The sequence below is a fragment of the Triturus cristatus genome, chromosome 6 (assembly GCF_964204655.1).
Source record: "Triturus cristatus chromosome 6, aTriCri1.1, whole genome shotgun sequence".
NCBI lineage: Eukaryota > Metazoa > Chordata > Amphibia > Caudata > Salamandridae > Triturus > Triturus cristatus.
In genome coordinates this window covers 386,021,310-386,042,846 of record NC_140589.1, presented here as the reverse complement: position 1 = coordinate 386,042,846, position 21,537 = coordinate 386,021,310, and the positions used below count along the sequence as shown (strand labels likewise).

The 21,537-nt window shown below is 44.2% G+C and overlaps 1 protein-coding gene across 1 annotated transcript in view; it reads left to right on the top strand.

The window, feature by feature from the left end:
* TPO (thyroid peroxidase) overlaps positions 1–21,537 on the top strand; it is a 961,894-nt gene that overhangs the window by 445,514 nt on the left and 494,843 nt on the right. The window contains exon 9 of the mRNA XM_085609184.1: positions 3,848–4,106. Within this exon, the coding sequence (XP_085465310.1) occupies positions 3,848–4,106 (259 nt within the window). The remainder of the gene's footprint in view (positions 1–3,847; positions 4,107–21,537) is intronic.

The following is a 21,537-nucleotide window of genomic DNA, read 5'->3' as shown; positions in this document are numbered from 1 at the left end:
GCTTTACACATTGCCTCTGGGATAAGCCTGACTGCTCGTGCCAAGCTACCAAGGAGGTGAGCAGGGGTTATCTTTGGTTTGTAACTCCCTTGCCCTGAATAGAGTGGTGGTTTCTGCCTTGCTGAGACGCTTGCCCTAGCCAACCAGGAATCCCATTTCTAACAATGCCTCACAAAATAATGCCAGTGGATGCATAGCAGCATGCCTAAATTGCAACTCTAATAAAATGGAGATACTCTTTGGTCACAGAGAATTGTTCCAATTTCTCAGTCACTGTTTGGTAGCCTGAAACTTTGCCTACTCCACCTGCTCTGGTTTCCACTGCCAGAAACCTGGGTTTTAAGTTTGGCAATGAGCAGACTTTTTGTTCCCCAATACTAGCAGTCACTAGGTCATGTTCTTCTATCATAAAAGCCCTAAAAAGCTTCCTGGTTAGTCTTCTGTTGCAGTCGTGCAAGTCAGTGGTACATGATTTAATTACCTTGAGACTTGATTATGCTAACATCTTATACTTAGATCTTTTGAACGTCTTGAAAAAATGATTTTAGGTCACCTAAATCACAGCAGCACATCTTGGTCTTGAATCACCCAAGCGCTGCTCTGTATCGCATCATCTGAAACATTTGCAGTGTCTACCAATATTAAACCATATTCAGTGTAAGGCTCTGGTCTTGGCTCTGAGAGCCTTTAACTGTACTGGCTCTATCTACCTCCAAGAGAGACTTTCCCATGCACTCCATGAAGTCTTCTAAGATTAAGCAAGGCAAGGCGCTATTACTTAAAGTTCCAAACAACAAAGAAAGGGAAGAAGATCTTTCACCATCCTAGTGGCTAAAGCATGGAATAAACTGGCCACTGCCATTTTATTCATCAAGTCAGAGTACCAATTTATGAAGCTTCAGAAGACCTCGTTGTTCACAACTGTTTCATTGCCTTGCTCCCAATATGTCATAAGCGATCTACTTAGCGCTGGGAAACCATTAGGGGCAGCTGTCTGTGCCTTAAAAATCAGCTCATTCAGTCTGATGCAGGAGAATGGTTTTTAATTGAGTCAGGTGCCAGGAGGCAAAACATTGCCTCTTTAAAGAGTTGAAAGTACCAGAGCCTGCATGACTGTTCTAAAGACTGCTTCAATTTGAAAGGCTTAACTCTGTGTAGTACTTTCCATTGGTGCCAGAAAGACTTTGCCTTGAGCACTGTGTGAGCACTGAAACTGAATCAATCTAGGTGCTTAGCGATTTAATGATGTCAGCAAGTAGAGAATCCACCATATTTCAACTCAGAGAGCAAGCCTTGTGGCCACTGTTTTTGAAGTTACTGCCACTTAGCACAGATTCTGTCTTGACTTGGAGTACTTTCAGGTAGAGATTGAGCTTGAGGCAGGGATTAATGAAAGCACTCCTTTATGAACTGATATTGTTGGTAAATGAGATTCCAGATATAGGTATAGGTCATCTAACTGCTGGACATCAGACATTGTGGTTGGATTAGTTAGGTAGAAGTAGAAGGTGTCTAGATGAATACCATCAGCCCATCTAATGTAAATGGTGACCACCAAAACACACACACTCACACACACAGCACAAAAGAAGAAATAACAAACTACTTTAATTCATCATACATTTAAAGGGTAGAGTTGAATCACCTCAGCTACTCTACCAAGCCACTTGCATTGCTATAATACAAAGTGATGAGGTCCACACCATATATAGTAAATTAGTGGAGCATATGGATTCCTCATAGTAGCTAATATGTGTCCATCGCCCCCAGCATGCAGCTTTTATTCTATATTTGCCCTCCTCCTCTTAAAAGGCAATGAGGAGGCATATGCACTATATAAATCAATTATACATCAAAAATGCTATATGAATTATACTCAGCCAGATTAGATCCCACAGTCACAGTTGGACATCTGCATATTTAACAAAGCATATATCCCTTATGTATCTGAGCCCTTAGTAGATAATGCTTGATCTCCAAATCATTTAGGTGTGCATCAAGTTCTTGACCATGTAGCAATTTCCTCCTGTTGTCTGAAAATATAATTTGCTGTGACAATTCCCTGGCTTGCATTACATTTTTCTGCTGTCACAGATGAGCCTTAATAATGGCATTCTAAGGTTTGACCTTTTGAATGCTTTATGATTGTCAATGGCAGAATGTAATAGCTGCTCCTTGACACATTACTTGACCGTCCCAAAGTAAGGGTAATTCTTTCCTTTAAACGCAGTGTCCTGAATAACTATTAAAAAAGCATGGAAGAAGTAGATGTTCACTTAGAAGGCCCAAACAACAGAAAAAACTGCTGATGCAAGGATGAAGACTGTAGACTAGTTTAGAAGATAAGTGTGAGAAATTGGGATGTTGTACATGAAGGTGTGAGCCCTTCTCAGGTAACTCGTGTCAGGGTGAACCACAAAAGTCTCCAAATTATCTTATGCTTAATCCTCTGGTAGCTTGGCAAAAATACAGTAGGGTTAAATTTAGAAGCAATGAGTAAATGTTTTTATGCAGCACACAAACAGTAGTAAAGTGAAAACACAGCACAAGAAAAATCCCATACCAATCCAGATAAATAGTGTAAATGTTATTAAATTATTTGCGACTATAATGACAAAAATCTAGTCTGTAGCACTGGAGTTTTTAAATTTTTTGAAGTTTAAAGTGAAAACTAGCACCTAAAAGATCAAAGCATCAACCGCGGATATCTAATCATGCGAGACCAAGGCAAACCCAAAAGTTATGGCAAACCGCAATGGAGAGCAGTTCTATTTTACTAGGTCGATTGGGCCCGGTCTCTGCTTTTCTTCGGACTCAGAAGAAGGTTCAAGGAAATAATGTTTGAGAAGATAAAGTTTAGCGGGGCAAGACATCTGACAGTGTCCATAAAGGAGGCTGTAGCCATGGAATGCTCGCTTAAAATTACATACTGCAATTGCAGATATGGGACAGAATTTATGGGCTACCTAAGTAGATGGAACAATACTTGATTCAGGCCCACTAGTAGCAATTACTTTATAAGCCCTGTGTATATGGTATACCACTTTACTAAGAACTTATAAGTAAAGAAATTATGTTAATCAGTTGTAAGACAATTTGACCATGTTTTTGGAAGTGAGCACACACACTTTAGCACTGGTTAGCAGTGTAAGAGTGCACAGAGTCTTAAGGACAACAAAAACAAATTCATAAAAATAGGAGGGGTGAAGCAAAAAGTTTGAGGGAAGACCACGCTAAGGCTGACAGGTCTAAAATTGAGAGACTTTTTTTTAGAGAAACAGAAAAGCCATGGTGGCAGAGCTAGATCGGAACAAGGCAGAACAGTCAAAGTCCACACAACTGAAGAATAGAGTGAAAATCAATGGACAAAAATAGAAGAGAGGGCAATAACCCCGCCGAAAAATACTGTGATTGCATTGCAGTCATGCAGATGAAGAATCCATGAGGAATTATAAAGTGATTGATTAGAAATGAAAGAAGACCGGACCTGGAAATAACACACAGGTAGTGTGGAGTCTATCTTGAATTGGAAAACTTCTGTCAGGCCCTACGTTTCCAAACAAATGCTCTCACTGTAAATTTTGCTAGAGTACTATAACAATTTTACTTTACAGCAATGAACATCACTGTCTACTTACTTTGCTCTTAATGTATATGTTGTTTTCTTTTTTGTAATTTAAAAAAACAGATAGGGCCAAGAAACTCACAGGTGAAGGTGTATTATGTAATGCTATGCTATCCTATGTTATGTTATATTATTCTATGCTTCTAGTGTAGCGATTGAATAATTGTAATGAGATAATTATATAGGTACCAGCAACAATATTCTTTTTGTTATTTGTTCTAGATTATTACTCTAAGGGATTACATTCCAAAAATTATTGGATCCTCTGCATTCAGTCAGTATGTTGGTGACTATCATGGATATAATCATACTGTGAACCCCACCGTTTCAAATGTTTTTTCAACAGCAGCATTTCGCTTCGGTCACGCAACAATCCCACCAATAATAAAGAGATTCGATAATGAATTTCAAGAGCACCAGATTTTCCGTACCCTTCCTCTACATGAAACTTTCTTTAGCCCCTGGAGACTTATCAAAGAAGGTAACATTTCTATATAATTTTCAAATAAGCAGGTGTCATTACTAAATGATAAATATTTATTCACTGTGATGAACAATAGAAACCTTTTAAACGTATTACTCAATAATACATATAATTATCATATGAAGATGTTCTGGTAAAATACTTCAGTAGGTACATAATGAAGAAAATAGAATGAACTAAGGGGCATATTTACATGCCCATATAGCCACAGGAACATCACATTTTGTGATGTTCCTGTGGAGATAGGGGCTTCGCCTTATTTACAAGGCAGCGTTAACATGGCGCTTAACATGGCAGTTAACATGGCTTAACGCAGCCTGGTATATAATGCCCCCTATCACCAGAAAAAACCTGGTCTTAACAAATAGCAATCATTTAAAAAATGATGATTTGCAACTTCTATGTGTGCTGCACATATGCAGCACACATAGGAGTTGCTAATAGCCATTCTGGATTGTTTTTGTGCAGGAAGGGACATCTCCCTGCACATAAACAATCATTCCCTCAATGCAGACACATTTGCACTATGGTGCAAGGGTGCATGCGTTGGCGCTAGGCAGGTGAATTTAGCGCCAGCACAGAAGGAAATGCAGGGGTGTGCCGTATTATTGTACATACGGCGCGTCCCTGCATTTTCAAAGTGACAGAGTCCAGCGTTAGCAATTTTAGGGATTACCTGCGCTCCGCAACTTTCTTGTAAATTTGCCCCATACATATTTTGGTCAATTATACACTTTTCCTTTTTACCGAGTATACATGAACCATGTTCTATCGCACCAATGTATTCAGCAGGTTCGTTCATTAATGCAAGCGTTTGTATCTGGCAAAAGTTATTTTGAATATCTAGCACTGGGCACTCATATAGGTATTAAGGTAAGTTACTTTTTGTTCTCGATTCTGTCACTGACCTCGGTAGGTTGACTGCTTCTATTTCCTCCCAGAATTTGGCGACTAACCTAGCAACTTTATTACTAATACAATTGAAAAGGGTCTCCTAAGACTAGTGCCAAACAAGGACTCCGACAGAATGAGAAAACATTTTTTTCTAAAGAGTTTATTGGGTTTTAGATCTGTACAATGAAACATACTGGCACAAACTGTCTTTGTCAGGTGCTTAAGAATATTACAGCGCCGTCATAATACCTATGAGTAAGTCATTTTATTATGCATGATTAATTAAAACCATTGCATTCAGAACATTATAGGTTGATATTAAAAGAAGTTACATTAAATAAAACAATTAAAATATAAGTACAAGATTAAAAAGAGCCTTTGTATTAGAATTAAAAGACATAAGACTGTTCCGATTATAGTAGCATTGCTGTCACAGGATTGCAGGCCCATTTGAAGACATTGTATGAACTGCGTGATTTTTGAAACCAGTTTAGCGGACGAGTTCAGAGTCTGCTGTAGTCATTAATAGGTCTCTACTGATGGCAGCAAGAGCTTTTCAGTCTCTGTGCTGTCAGGTCAAAGAATTTTCTAAGGCGACAGTTTAGCTGCACTAAGGAGGGATTAAAACTCATCACTGCCTGTCTGCAGGACCTTACTCTGTGCTGCTTAAATAGTGGTTTTAACAGACTTTTCCATATGTCGTCTAGCTACTTGCATGTGCATATAATATGAATCAAAGTCTCAGTGTCATTCGCACACAAACGGCACAAGTGATCGGCCTCTCTTCTTTCCCACGGTGGCATGGACGGGTTGATCGGACCGACTCCCGCCAGTAGCTTTAGAAATTTTTCATTGGTCTCAAGGTTGGGTCCGACCTTGAGGTAGGGCTGAGGTTTTAGAACATCGTAGTTGTTAAGAACGGCCCAGCCGTGAGCTCTCTTGGTTACCGATTTCTCTATAGCCGATATGAGCCTTGTCGATTTTGCTACTATTTTTCTAAAAACCAAATGGCCCATTGGAGTGTTTCAGGCGTCTGCCAGGCCGAGGGCCTGCAGAAATTTCTGTAGGTAGACGTTAACTGGTAATTTTCCAGTGCAGGACTGCTCTAGCCAAAGTTGGTTGTTCAAGGTCCCTCTCTCACCAGCTCTGATTTTGTGCCAACTCTTTAAGAAAGCTCCCTGCCTTTCTATTTCCTGTTTCTGGATTCCAAATTCCAGCCTTATTTGGGCTGGTGAAACATATTTAGGGAGCTGGAATATCGCCCGGTAGGAGGTTGCGATTATACAGTCAAGGGTAGCAGCATCTCTTCCTGTCATGGATTCGCTCCCATAGGTGATTACTGGTTGTAGTTTTGCTCGTAGAACCTTTAAGAGGGGGTCAAGTGTTAAGTCCGGCAGCAATTTCTAAAGGGGCTTTAATGCCAAGCAAGTCATTACTCCCTTCCTTCGTAAAGATTCAAGTTGTGGTTTGAAGGAGTTGTTTTTATCTAGGAGTACGCCCAAATATTTATAGATAGTTACTTGGTCCAGGCATTTGCCTTCCATGTACCAACTGGGATTTGACTTCTTTCGGTGGTTTACGCTAATAACTTTTGATTTTTTTAAATTTATTTTTAATGCGTTCCGATGTGAGAAATTGTGGGTGGCATCTAAAAGGTGCTGAAGTCCTATCAGAGTTCTACTGATCAGCACTAGCTCGTCAGCATAAAGTAAATTTGTCAATACCATGGCTCCCAGCTTCGGGGAGTGTGAGGAGCAAGCATCCAGTTCTGCCGACAGGTTAACTCTTCCATTCTTCTCCTTATGATCTTTGCTTGGTAGCTGCATCTGTCTTTAGTAGTGGCATTGGCTACCAATTCATTGAAAATGCAGGATACTTCAATTGTCTGTCATAGAGTACCTTTGGCAGCATTAAATAAACAGTACTGGGTTAAGATGCTGTTAGAAATTAGGTTTCTGGTTGGCAAAGATATGTACCCTATCCAAGCAGGAACCACAATACTAGCCAGGTAAGTCAAATACACACAATAAATTCACCTGTGCTCACCCTCTAGTACCTCGGCACAGAGCAGGCAGACTTAACTTAAGAGGCAATGTGTAAAGTATTTGTGCAGCACTTCAAACAGTTAAACAGTGAAAACACCATACAAAGGTGCCGATTACGATCCGGTAAAAACCGGGTACGAACCGTCGGTCGGAGCGTATTCTCCGTCCGACTCGTACCCGGTTGTAAAACATTACAAACATGGAATTACGATTCGCACGGAAACACCATTTCCGTACGAATCGTAAAAAACACCGACCGACGAAAATATGCATACGAATGTGATCCGGGAATGCTGCGACGTGACATCGGGACGCTTCTAGGCAGCGTTTCACGACCCAGGAATTACGATTCGAACCGACAGCAGTCCGGACGGCAATATTTTCACGGCACCCAAAAAGTGCCGCAAATGCGAAGTACGGCGCGAAACGACCAGAGTAGGTGGCCCGGTAAGCGCCGTACCCCCCCCCAGCCCCCGCATGTACGCGCCGTACCCCCCCCCAGCCCCCGCATGTACGCGCCGTACCCCCCCCAGCCCCCGCATGTATGCGCCTTACCCCCCCCCTGCCCCCGCATGTATGCACCGTACCCCCCCCAGCCCCCGCATGTACATGTCGAACCCCCCGTGTATGTACACCCGAGTACGTGTCGAACCCCCCGTGTATGTACACCCGAGTACGTTCGAGTCGTACCCCCACCCGTGTATGTACACCCGAGTACGTGTCGAACCCCCCCGTGTATGTACACCCGAGTACGTGTCGAACCCCCCGTGTCTGTACACCCGAGTACGTGTCGAACCCCCCCGTGTATGTACACCCGAGTACGTGTCGAACCCCCCCATGTATGTACACCCGAGTACGTGTCGAACCCCCCCGTGTATGTACACCCGAGTACGTTCGAGTCGTACCCCCACCCGTGTATGTACGGTGCGTACCCCCAGCGCGTAGCGCTGGGGGTACGCACCATACATACACGGGTGGGGGTACGACTCAAACGTACTCGGGTGTACATACACGGGGGGTTCGACACGTACTCGGGTGTACATACACGGGTGGGGGTACGACTCGAACGTACTCGGGTGTACATACACGGGGGGTTCGACACGTACTCGGGTGTACATACACGGGTGGGGGTACGACTCGAACGTACTCTGGTGTACATACACGGGGGGTTCGACACGTACTCGGGTGTACATACACGGGTGGGGGTACGACTCGAACGTACTCGGGTGTACATACACGGGGGGTTCGACACGTACATGCGGGGGCTGGGGGGGGGTACGGTGCGTACATGCGGGGGCAGGGGGGGTACGGCGCATACATGCGGGGGCTGGGGGGGGTACGGCACGTACCGGGCACCTGTTTGGACGTCTCCATGGTTGTTATAGGAGTTCGGTGCGGACGGTCTTTTAACCATACGGTTGTACATTCGGACGCCCGGGACGGATCGTGATTCCCCGGTCGGACTTCGTTTTTCACGTTTGTACGGTAAATCGTACGAGGACGTGTTGGACACTTTTTCCGACCCGAGGACGTGTGGGGAATTATTCCCAATGCGATTCGTATGGTCTTTTTCCCATGCGAATCATGATTGCCAGTTCGTACGGCACTTGTACGATTCGTACGGTAAAAAGACCGGATACGAGTCGCACGGGGAATTTTTTTACCGGATCGTGATCGGCACCAAAGACTTCAAACCACCTTAGAAAAATAGATAATGATTCATAATTAAAATAAGACCAACAATGACAAATTTTTAATATGTAGAAGTCAAGATATGAATTTTAAAAGAATACAACTGAAAAATAGCAATTAGACACAATAGGCACTTATGGGGTTATCTGGTTTTGCTGGACTGGACACAGTCAAGAGTTGAGGCTGAGCACGATCCAGCGCGGGCCACATTCTGGAGCCATAAAAAATAATAATAAAAAATAAAAAAACAGAAGAGGGACCCTGAGAACAACACAAGTTTTGGGGGGGGGGGCAAGTACAATACAAAACGGGTAATAACTCCAAATATATTTATATCACCGATAGAGTATATCATTTTTCAATTATTTATTCTCCAAAGTATACAATTTTTTTTTCTTTTTTATATGTATATATATTATTTTACATTGGTGTAAATAAACAATAAGTTATAAAAGACACACTTTTACATATAATAAATAATCACAAAATAGTGTATACAGTTTAAACAGAGGGAGCCCTGGGTCAGTGCAAAGCAAACAACGACTATGTATATATATATATATATCTACAAATGACAAACTTATTAAAAATGTGCAATGGAACAAAACAATAAAATACACAAAAAACAACAACATCTACAATGAACAATTACAGAAAACAGGAAAAAAATGAATTTAAGAAAAACACATTAAATATGAACTAAATACAACAAACAGAAAGACAAAGTGAATGCGCCGACACGCGTTTCGGAAGTGCCAATTTGTTATAACTCCTTCATCAGGGCCCAGAGTTCATCAATCTAAATAGTGGTCACACAGGGCCATCAATATTCATGGTACATGAGCAAAAATGAAGAAACAGGGCTCTAGTAAAAGATGAGTCAGTGGGGACAAGCAAACAATGAGTCAAATACACTATAGAAAAAAATAAAAAATTGCCAATCGATAGGAGCAAGCTCACAGAGTTAGGTATGCCATATCCGATAGGGGTGTCGAAAGGGTTCCAAGTACCAAAACCACCAGATGTATGGAATGCACCCAAAAAGAGTGTATAGTACATCACCTAAAAATACTGAGAAAGGTAAAAACAGGACACAAATAGAAAAAGTAAAAGTAAGGATCAAAGCGGAAAATGAAAGACCAATATTTACATAATGTTCAGACTGGTGCTGAGTCAGGGTGAAACTAGATGGCTGTAGATAAACAGGAAGCGTAGGATAAAAATGGAACATGGGTCGATAAGCAGTTTTAGTATGTCTATGCAGGGTAAGTTAGATTCCTAAAGAAAACACCAAAGGCAAATAACATCTGTATCAACAAGGTACTGTTACTCAGGTATGTCTAAATAAAGCTACGAATTAAGGATACATACTTCTGGAACGACAATATCCAGGTGATTATGTGAAGTCGAGAGCCGAAGGCCTGAATCCCAGACCACACGTAAAAACAGGCAGTAGAACACAATTGGGGTCCAACCGAATTAGCGTAACTGAGAACAATGATGAGAAATTGAAATTGAAATAGGGCTGCTAATTAGAATAAAGAAATATAGAAAATAACGACCATATGGTCGTCTCTCAACTTCACTTAATCACCTGGATATTGTCATTCCAGAATTATGTATCCTTAATTCGTAGCTTTATTTAGGTCTTTGATTTTCCGCTTTGATTCTTACTTTTACTTTTTCTATTTGTGTTCTGTTTTTACCTTTTTCAGCATTTTTAGCCGAAGTACTATACACTGTATCAGGTGAATTCTGTACATCTGGTGGTTTTGGTACTTAGAACCCTTTCAACACCCCTATCGGATATGGCATACCTAACTCTGTGAGCTTGCTCCTATCGATTGGCAATTTGTTATTTTTTTCTATAGTGTATTTGACTCATTGTTTGCTTGTCCCCACAGACTCATCTTTTACTAGAGCCCTGTTTCTTCTTTTTTTCTCATGTAGCATGAAATTGATGGCCCTGTGTGACCACTATCTAGATTGATGAACTCTGCGCCCTGATGAAGAAGTTATAACAAATTGGAACTTCGGAAACGTGCGTCTGTGCATTCACTTTGTCTTTCTGGTTGTTGAATTTGGTTCATATTTAATGTGTTTTTCTTAAATTACATTTTTTCCTGTTTTCTGTAATTGCTCATTGTAGATGTTGTTGTTTTTGTGCATTTTATTTTATTGTTCCATTGCACATGTTTAATAAGTTTGTCATTTGTATATATGTACATAGTCGTTGTCTGCTTTGCACTGACCCAGGGCTCCCTCTGTTTAAGCTGTATACACTTTTTTTGTGATTATTATATGTAAAAGTGTGTCTTTTATAACTTATTATTTATTTAAAACAATGCACAATAATATATATATATATATATATATAAAAGAATTTATTTTTGTACACTTTGGAGAAAAAATACTCTGTGGGTGATACATACATATTTGGAGTTATTACCCGTTTACATGAATATTGAGTGGGGGATTCCTCTCATGTTTTGTATTGCACATTCTGGAGCCACACAAGGCCCGCAGAACAAAATTACCTTGATCCTGGTTGCAACAGCGAAATATGGGGTGCAACCGAGCAATGCACAGGTGTTGATCCCACAGTCGAGGTGATGTGTTGATTTTCTCCATGCAATGATGGCGATGTGCCACTTTGTGAAGACGAAGCACCGGTTCTGAGATGAGTTTGTTCTGAAGCCAATGTGCCGGTTTTCTCCACGCAGTCGAGGGGCTATGTCAATAGTCTCATACTCAATCAATCAATAACTTGTAGAGCGCACTACATACCCGCAAGGGTTTCAAGGCGCTTAGGGTGGGGAGAAGGGGGGTGCTGTTGCTACTGGTCGAACAGCCAGGTCTTGAGTTGTCTCCTGAAGGCTAGAAGGTCTTCGGTTTGTCGTAGGATGAGGGGGAGGGTGTTCCAGGTCTTGGCGGCGCGGTGGGAGAAGGAGTTGACTCCGGCTGTGGTTCTACGGATGCGTGGGACGGTAGCCAGGGAGAGGTCTGCGGAGCAGAGTTTCCTGTTGGGTACATAGAAGGAGAGTCGACTGTTGAGATAAGCTGGGCCGGCCTTGTGGAGTGCCTTGTGTGCGTGGATCAGGAGTTGGAAGGAGATTCTTTTGTCAACAGGGAGTCAGTGCAGGTTCCTCAGGTGGGGGTGATGTGGTCACGGTGCGGGATGTCGAGGATCAGGCGTGAGGAGGCATTCTGGATTCTTTGCAGTCTGTTTTTGAGCTTGGTCGGGGCTCCGGCGTAGGGGGCGTTTCCGTAGTCGAGTCTGCTGCTGACTAGGGCCTGGGTGACTGTTTTCCTTGTGTCTGTCGGGATCCATCTGTAGATCTTGCGGAGCCTACGGAGGGTGTTGAAGCAGGTGGAGGAGACAGCGTTGACTTGTTTGGTCATGGTGAGTTTCAAGTCGGGGATGACTCCCATGTTGCGTGCGTGGTTGGTGGGTGCGGGGGGTGTCCCCAGCGATGCGGGCCACCAGCAGTCATCCCGTGCTGAGGTGTTGGGCCCGAGGATGAGGATCTCCATCTTGTCTGTGTTAAGCTTAAGGCGGCTATCCTCCATCCAGTCAGCGACGGCCTTCATTCCCTGGTGGAGGTTGGATTTGGCAGTGAGGGGGTCCTTGGTGAGGGAGAGGATCAGTTGCTTGTCGTCAGCGTAGGAGATTATGTTGAGGTCGTGGTGTCGGGCGATGAGTGCAAGAGGCGCCATGTAGACGTTGAACAGCTTCGAGCTGAGGGAGGATCCCTGCGGGACGCCGCAGATGATCTCGGAGGCTTTGGATCGGAACGGGGGAGGTGGACTATCTGGGTTCTGCCGGAGAGGAAGGAGGAGGTCCAGTCCAGGGCCTTGTCTCGGATCCCTGCGTCGTGGAGTCGTGTGCGTAGTGTGTGCGGTGGCAGACGGTGTCAAAGGCGGCGGAGAGGTCCAGAAGGATGAGGGCCGCCGTGTCGCCGTTATCCAGTAGGATCCTGATGTCGTCTGTGGTGGCGATGAGGGCGGTCTCGGTGCTGTGGTTGCTGCGGAATCCTGACTGGGGGGGTCCAGGATGCTGTTGTCTTCGAGGTAGCGGGTGAGCTGGATGTTGACTATCTTCTCGAGATGGCTGCAAAGCCAGGGTTCCGATACATTAGTACAGATGGAGATTTACTAGTTCTAAGTGCAATGCACTGGTTTTGTTCCGATAACAGTGGCGATGCATCAGTTCTGCTTCATGCAACAGTTGATGCATCGGCTCCACTGGACCAAGCACCTGGATCTACTTCCAATGCACCTGACACAGGAGTAGGGAGGAACACTTTGATATCCCTGAGTCTTAAAACAAGAGGCACGCCAGCAGGCCCTTATAGATCATTCTTGGTTCGCGTCAAAGAGTCCAGTTCTTCCTCAGCAGGGCAGAGTGTAGCAGGCTACAGGGCAGCACAGCACAGCAGAAAAGCAATTCCTCCAGAGCAACAGTCCAGCAGAGAGGTACTCCTTGTGGCAGCACAGCAGTCCTTCTCTTTTAGCAGAGATTTTTCACAGGTCCAGTAGTGTCTCATTTGGTGAGGTCAGAGACCCAGTACTAATACCCAGTTGTGCTTCTGAAGTGGAGGTGAATTCAAAGAAGGGCTTTGAAGTACACATAGGTCCTCCCTCCCAGCTCTGGATCTAGACACAATTCAGGGGGAATCCAGCCCTTTGTTTGGGGACAGGACACTGCCAATTCAGGTTTACATGTCAGCTCCTCCCTCCTAAACTGGCCAAGATGACCCATCAGGATGTGGATGGCCACTCAGTCACACCTAACCTTCCTTTGTGTGTGGCTGTCTAGAGGGAATGCACAAAGCCTAGCTGTCACCCACCCCAAACATGTATTTTAGACAGGCTGCAGGCATGCCGAGCTAAGAGCAGAGAAATGCCTTCTTTCTAAAAGTGGCATTTCCAAAATAGTAATGATAAATTCAGCTTTGCCAGCAAAGAGGATTTATTGCTACTATTTCAATGATATGAAGCGTAAGAGAACTAATCCTTCTCAATCAGTAATTTCAGTTTATAAGTGTAATAAGAAATCCCCCATGTTAACTTATGAAAGGGGTAGGCCGCCCTGTAGTAAAAAAATCAATTTAGATGCTTTCATTGCTAATACATGCAAAATTTAAAAGTACATGTTTTACCATTTAATTACACAGCAACCTGCCCTATGGGTTACTAGGGCCTACATTAGAGGTGACTTATATGTAATAAAAGGTGAGTTTAAGGCTTGGCTAGGGGTTTTAAATGCCAAGTCAACATGGCAATGTAAACTGCACACACAGGTTCTGCAGTGGCAGGTCTGACACATGTTTTAAAGTGTTACTTGTGTGGGTAGAACAATCAGTGCTGCAGACCGAGTAGCATTTGATTTACAGACTCTAGGCAGATATAGCACGCTCTACTAGGGACTTATAGATAAATTAAACATGCCAAATGTGGATAAGTCACTCAAACCATGTTTAGGGGAGAAGCACATGCACTTTAGCACTGGTTGGCAATAGTAAAGTGCTCAGAGTCTTCAGGTCAACAAACACAATTAGCAAAATTGGAGGTAAGCAAGTAATATGCCTGGGGGAAGACCATCAAAAGGCTGTCAGGTCTAGTAGATGAATTGGTCAGTGAGTGTAAGATTAACAAAATGTTAGCAGGCAGAAAGGTTGCAATGCAGGGAGTAGTGAGTACAAGTTCCAGTGTGGCCAGGTGCGGTTAAGTGACAGTTATGGTAGGCACCACTACTGCCACACCTAATGGAATAGCAGTGGTGAACGAAAGCAGTAGGCGGTAAAGTATGCCACTTTAAAAGTTAGCGGCGGGTGCATTCGAGAGACGGGATGAGATGCCCCACACAGTTTATACACTGGTTGCCTCCACTACTTTGCTGTGCCAGAATAATATTGAATCCACCTACCAGTCTTGGAAAACACAGCTAAGAGGCCAAGAAATGGGAGGCCAGCTCTGGAGCTAGTCAGAGAATGCAGCTCCATTAATGAGTCATGAGTCACAATGCTACATGAGTGGGCGGTGAACGGTTATGTGGAGAGGAGCACTGAGCGTGGCATCCCTGAGGCTGAAAATATCTTCACATTACATAAGGACCATTACAGTGAGAGTTATGAGGCTGTCAAATCCTGTGACGGTGTTTCCTCCCTACTTGACGAACTGAAACTGTAGCTATTGGGCACAGACTCCACAAAGCTCCACCATCTTGCTCACCGTGCATCACTCCTCACCAAGCAGCAAGGCGGCAAATGGGAAAAGTATCCTTGGCTATGACTCCAGTTGGCTCACTCACTCTGTCCCGTTCCAGTGGGCAGTTCAAAACCGGTCTTAGGATGCTTGTTTCCAGTCCAGGGAGGACCTGGCCTGGCAGTTTGGGCTGGATTGTAACCATTGGGTGCATGGTCAAGACTGATTTGCATATGGCTGGGTACTGCGGTGGATGTATGACATTGTTCTGCATTCTGTCCATTAATTGTTCTTTTTGCATTTGTCACCCCAATAGGGACGGATATGCCCAGACGTGGGTCCCATTCTCTCCATGCCACTGGAGTCAAGCTAATCTGGCTGATGAGGGGTGAAACCCCGTAACCGGTCCCAGGATGCTTGTTTCCAGTCCAGGGAAGACCTGACCTGGCAGTTCGGGTTGGACTGTTTATATTGGGTGCAGGGTCAAGATTGATTTGCATATGGCTGGGTACAATCTGGAATGGCATGGGGAGCAAAAAAAGAAGGATTTAGGCCCAGATGTCTGTACTGGGGTAAATGTTTGACATTGTTCTGCATTCTGTCCATCAATTGTTGCATTCATCACCAATCTAGCCCATGAACTCAGGCCCAAATTGGCCACTGGCAGATGCATGTGGTGCAGCAAGATGCAAAGGGCTCGTGGCAGCTCTGTAGAGAGCACCATCTTGCACAAACTCTAGCCACGCCCCCATATGCAAACTAATATTAACTCTTGTGGATTATCTTTTTGCTTCCAAACATTAGTTGGGAAGACCGTTTTCAACTCAGCAGAGGGTTACTCCCTGGTTCTTAAGGCTACATTTTGACTTGTTCCAGCCAACAATTAAACTCGACCATAGCAGGTTTTTAGACAAGAAGGTAATTTCAACAGTCTTAAAATGAGGATGGTAAACCCACTTCTAAAAAAATGCAATGCAGATATTTTTACCAATTAATTGCTGTTCATGACTTTGGAATTGTTTTTAAAATTGTGGGAAATGTATTGGAAAGCAACTATATAGTGTTACTGCTCCTTACCAAGTAGCTGACTTCTGTTCTATTTTTGTTCTTAGTCTGGCAATGGATTGGAAATTGACACATTTGATTTTGAAATATTAGTCCAAATCCTGGAAACCATACAATAGAGGCCAAGTGCTAGCTATCTGAAATGCAACACCGGATATGTTATTTTTTTTAAATAAATTATGTGTTCTGTTCAGTTTACAGAACTCTTTGTCATGAATGTAATTGGTCCTGTCAATAATAGGGAGAAAAATCTTGGCTATATACAAATGAAATTCAATATCTACATATTAACTTGAAGCTGCAAAACCTCCACTGCAATTATGAGCTGCATTACCACTGTTTGCCACTTGCACAAATGACAAGACTACTGTATTAAAGTGGTTTATTGGTTGAGGGGGTGAAAACCTACTGAAGCAACAACCACAATCCCTATCATGGTGAACCACAAAAACCAGTAAATTACCCTGTGCTTAAACCCCTGGTAGCATGGCACAAAAGCAGGCTGGCTTAAATTATCAGCACTGTGTAAAGTGTGTATGCAGCACACAAACAGTAGTAAAGTGAAAACACAACACAAGTAAAATGCCAAACTAATTTAGAAAAATAGAAAAACATTTAATAAATAAAATTACACAAAGCCGAATCAGTAGAACTGTTAAAGAATTTTACAGTTTTTGTGTGAAATCTAGCACCGAAAAGAACAAAGCGAAAAGAAAAAGCCAACTGTGAGGGCCGACCACAATGGAACATGTGTCGGATACAAGGGTTGGTTTGGGCCAGGTCTCAGTGTACCTTCAGACTTGGTACATTTCTTAAAGAAACATCCAGGAGACGGTAGAGTTCAAAGGAGCAAGGCAGCAGGCTGTGTCTGAGGAGGCATCGTTGTCACCAGGTATCCGCTAAAGGACGTCTCAGTGAAGCAGGAAAACTTTCTGAGCGAGTAAAGCTGTTTTTTTTATGACAAGGAGGTCATTGTGGTCAATGGGGAGGCAGTCGCTGTCGAGCCCTGTGAAGATTTTTACCTTCAGACTTAGACAACGTTTTGGAAGTCGTAGGTGGATCGGCTTTGAGGTAGGTCCTGGTCTTCTGTCAGTTCTCCAGGTACATTTTGGTGACAATTTTTCCAAGTCCCAAGTTTTAGGGTTAGGCAGTAGCAGCGCCTCTAAAAACACTTCCAAAGGTCCAGGACCTGGGGCACCACTTTGGGGGTTAGGACACACCCAATAAAGGCCAGGTGCAGTGTTCAATGTCTCTAGAGCTGGTTACGGCCCTATAGGTCAAATAGGAGGCCAGTCAACAAGCCATTGGATTCACTTCTGGGGGTCCTGGGTTCAAGGAGCTGATCCAGTTCTCCTTCAAGCAGGAAGGCAGTCCTTCAAGCAGCCCAGCAAGGCAGGCCTTCAAGCAGCAAGGCAGGCCTACAGGTAGCAGGGTAGTTCTCTGGGGATCAAGGCAGTCCTTCTGAAGAGTTCCTCTGGACCAGGACTATACTGAAGAGGTTTTCTAAGGGTTCCCTATTTATACCTCATTTCAGCCATTGAAGTGGGAAATTACCTATACTACACCCACATCTTGTTCTCAAGAATTCTTCCCCTCCCCTGCCAAGGCTCCAAGAAGTCTGGTCCGACAAAGACTAGTGCCAGGTTCCATTGTGTGTGCATGAGGCAAGCCCTTTGAATTTTAAATGGGACAGGAAAGAGCTCCACCCCCAGAAATTCAGGCAGAATGGCTCATCCTGACAACTCATAGCCCACTTTGGTTTATTTTTCAAGGAGGCATACATAACGCCAATATGAAAGCTATTTATAGTCATGTGACTCAGGGCACTAGCAGCAGGTACCAAATATTTGGGACAATAAAATGTAAACTTTCTAAAAGTGGTATTTTCAGAATTGTGACTTAAAATCAGATTTTACCATTAAGGTGGATTTTATATTAAGTCCAAGCTTGACATCCCTATCTGCTCCGAATCAAAAGTTAGCACTTATGAAATGTAACGAGGTAACCCAATGTTATTCAATGGGAGAAACAGGCCTTTTTCACTACCAGGACATGTGAAACTTAGGGAAACATGTTCTATTCTTTCAATACAAAATACCCATTCATATGGGCCTTTGGGGCCTACCTTAGGGGTGACATGTGTATTAAAAAGAAAGGTTTAGGCCTAGCAAAAGGTTTATTTTGGTAGGTTGAAATTGACAGTTTAAAACTACACTATAGGCTGCAATGGCAGACCTGAGAAATGTTCTAAAAGGCTACTTTAGTGGGTGGCACATTGAGTGCGGGAGGCCCACTAGTAGCATTTAATTTACAGACCCAACGTACAGGTAGCACCATATACTAGGGACGTGTAAGTAAATTAAATGTGCAAATCAGGTGCAGGCCAATTCTACCATGTTTTAAGGAAAGTATAAGCACTTTACCACTGTTTAGCAGTTGCAAAGTTCACAGAGTCCTAATGCCAACAAAGATTAAATCAGATAACATGAGAGGTAAAGGCAAAACTGTTGGGTGAAGACCACACCAAGGATGTTAGGTCTATTAACAACTATCAATCACACATAAATCTACGTGGTGTAGTCTGTAGTCAAAGAAAGTATTGATTACTTTAATGCACTCTTTTGAGCTCTCTAAATCTCTGTTTGTAAAATATAGAGGGCAGGGAATGCCATAGTCAGAGGTGAATTGCAGCTGAAAAAGATATCACATGTTGCACAAAACATTGTTGCTTTATTTACTAGAAACACTGAACCCTTGTCAATCATACAAATGCCTGAAACTGATTGGTGAGAATGCTCTAATCATTCCAAAATTCCAACTGAATTGGGGGGGAGGAAGGTATTTATATGGTCAGGGCATCAAAACCTGTAACTCCATTGCCATTAAGAATATATTTGCGTGTGAACTTTCAGAAGTAGCTTAAGAGTTGATTGAAAGAAGGTTGAATGTGCAGTTTAGCATCCATATCCAGGCACCAAGCATTGGAATTGCATGCTATTAAAATTAGGTAAATTACGCCTTTAATCATGGCAGTGGTGTTGGAACAATTTCCAGAGTTGTGGTTACATCGATGTTAAATCACTGAAGTGATAGGGATTGTGAAAAATCCAAGTGTCATACAAGGAATAAGCATAGTAAACAGGTTGTTTAGCCCATTTAGCAGGAGAGTGGTAAGAGTGTGGAATCTAGTCTGTGGTGCATTTTGGAGAATACTGTTGCAAATACGTTTATAAAGCATGGTGTGGTAGAGCCTTTTCATTTACTGATAGCGCATTTTCCATTGAAATGGCCAGAAAATTTACACTGACATGCCATTTTAATGACAAAACTGTAGCTCATAGAAAATATCCATGGAAAATAATGATTCAGCAAATATTTATCATTTGCACATCAAGTACACATCTCAAAATCATTAAATATTAATCATTTGCACATCAAATACACATCACTAAGTAATGTGTCTTGATTTGTTTTGATCTTATGAAAATCTTTGGGCCCCAGTTTTATGTTGGTGGTGTGTATAGGCCATTGCAATGGTGACAGAGTATAAATATCACCAACATGAATGTTGGTCTATCCAGTTTAAATGCAGGCAGACGTTCGTTTTGTCTGCCGTAATGAATACTCCACTACCGTAGTGAATACTCCACTCCGGAGTAAGTCCCTGACCTCCTTTCTGGGCTAACTCTCTCCCCCACAGCTCCGCAGTCAAGCCACCTCGCCGCAGTGCTCAGCCCTCCAACTGGTGAAGGTTGGCGCCTGCTGCCTCCAGCAGTCCGCCCTCCAGCCTCTTCGCTGACCCGTGTTCCCGCCCCCTCTCCTACTTAATGGTGACCGCGGGGTCATTCTGCTGCCGCACCGAAGGCGCGCCTAAGGCAAGCCCGTCTGCTCCCGTCCATGACCCGAATGCGGCCAGCGTCAGGAACCCTGGATCTCCGGCCATCCATCGCTATGACACCACCACCCTCCACACACTCAACCCCGTAAGACTCCGAGACTGCCAACAGGCCTCACCAGACATAACCCATGGCCAGTTCTCCTGCCTCCAGTGTCACCACACCTTTACCACCACCCCAACCTCCAAAACCACTGACGTCAGCAGCCGTGACTCCCTAAGATGCATCCTCCTCAATGTTCGCTCCGTACACAAACACGCCATAGAAATCTGGAACCTACTCGACTCTCTCTCGTCCGACATCACCTTCTTCCCCGAGACCTGGACCAACTCCTCCTCCGCCCCCGACATCAACACTGCCATCCCGGATGGATACAGGATCCAGAGGAAGGACCGCCCTAACCACCCAGGAGGGGGCCTCGCCATCGCCCACAAGAGCACCCTCCACCTCACCACCTCCAGCAAAACCTTCCCCTTCACTGAACACCTGCACTTCCAGATCCGGACCGGCCCCAACATCACACTCTGAGGAACCCTCATCTACAGACACCCCAGCCCCCGGACACCCTTCACCACCACCATCACTGGCTTCATCGCCCCCCACGCCATCGCCTCAATGAACTACATACTCATTGGAGACCTCAACTTCCACCTCAACAACCCCAGCGACCCCAACACCACCATCCTTTGTGACAACCTCACAAACATCGGACTCAAACAACTCATCACCTCACCGACGCACAGAGCAGGACACACCCTCGACCCCATCTTCGGGTCAGGGAACAGCATCCACTTCAGCCACACAACGCAACCACCATGGACTGACCACCACTGCATACACTTCGCCATCGACAACCCCAAGACACCCAAACAAGCCCCACGCCCACCATGAAGGAACTGGAGCAAGGTTACCGATGAACAACTTAACTCCACCCTCACCGAAACAACCACACCTGGGCATCCAACGCAATTATCACAGCCAGAGAACTCCACACTTGGATCTCCAACTGCGCAGACGAGGTTGCCCCGCTACGGAACCCTGACAAACAGCGCCCCATAAAAGACGCCTGGTTCACCACCAATCTCCAAGAAGTCAGGTGCAACTGCAGAAGCCTGGAGAAGAACTGGAGAAACACCAAGACAAACGAAAACTACTCCACCTACATGGACGCCATGACGGACTACCACAAGCAAATCAGAACCACCAAGAGGAGCTTCATCCACAACAAAATCCTCACCAACTCCACCAACTCCAAGGAACTCTTCACCGTCACCAACATCACCTTCAAAACAGGCACTTACCCAGATGACTGGAAGTGCGCAGAAGTCAGGCCCCTGCTCAAGAAACCCATAGTTGACCCCACCAACCTCAAGAACTACTGGCCCATCTCGCTCCTCCCCTTCGCAGCCAAAGTTGCAGAGAAAACAGTCAACAGGGAACTGACTCGATTCATTGAAGAGAACGCCGTCCTCGACCCATCCCAATCCGCATTCCAAAGCAACCACAGCACCGACACTGCCCTGCTCGCTGCCACAGACGACATCTGCACCCTCCTGGACCAAGGCCACTACGTAGGCCCTCATCCTACTCAACCTATTAGCGGCTTTCGACACCATCTCCCATCGCACA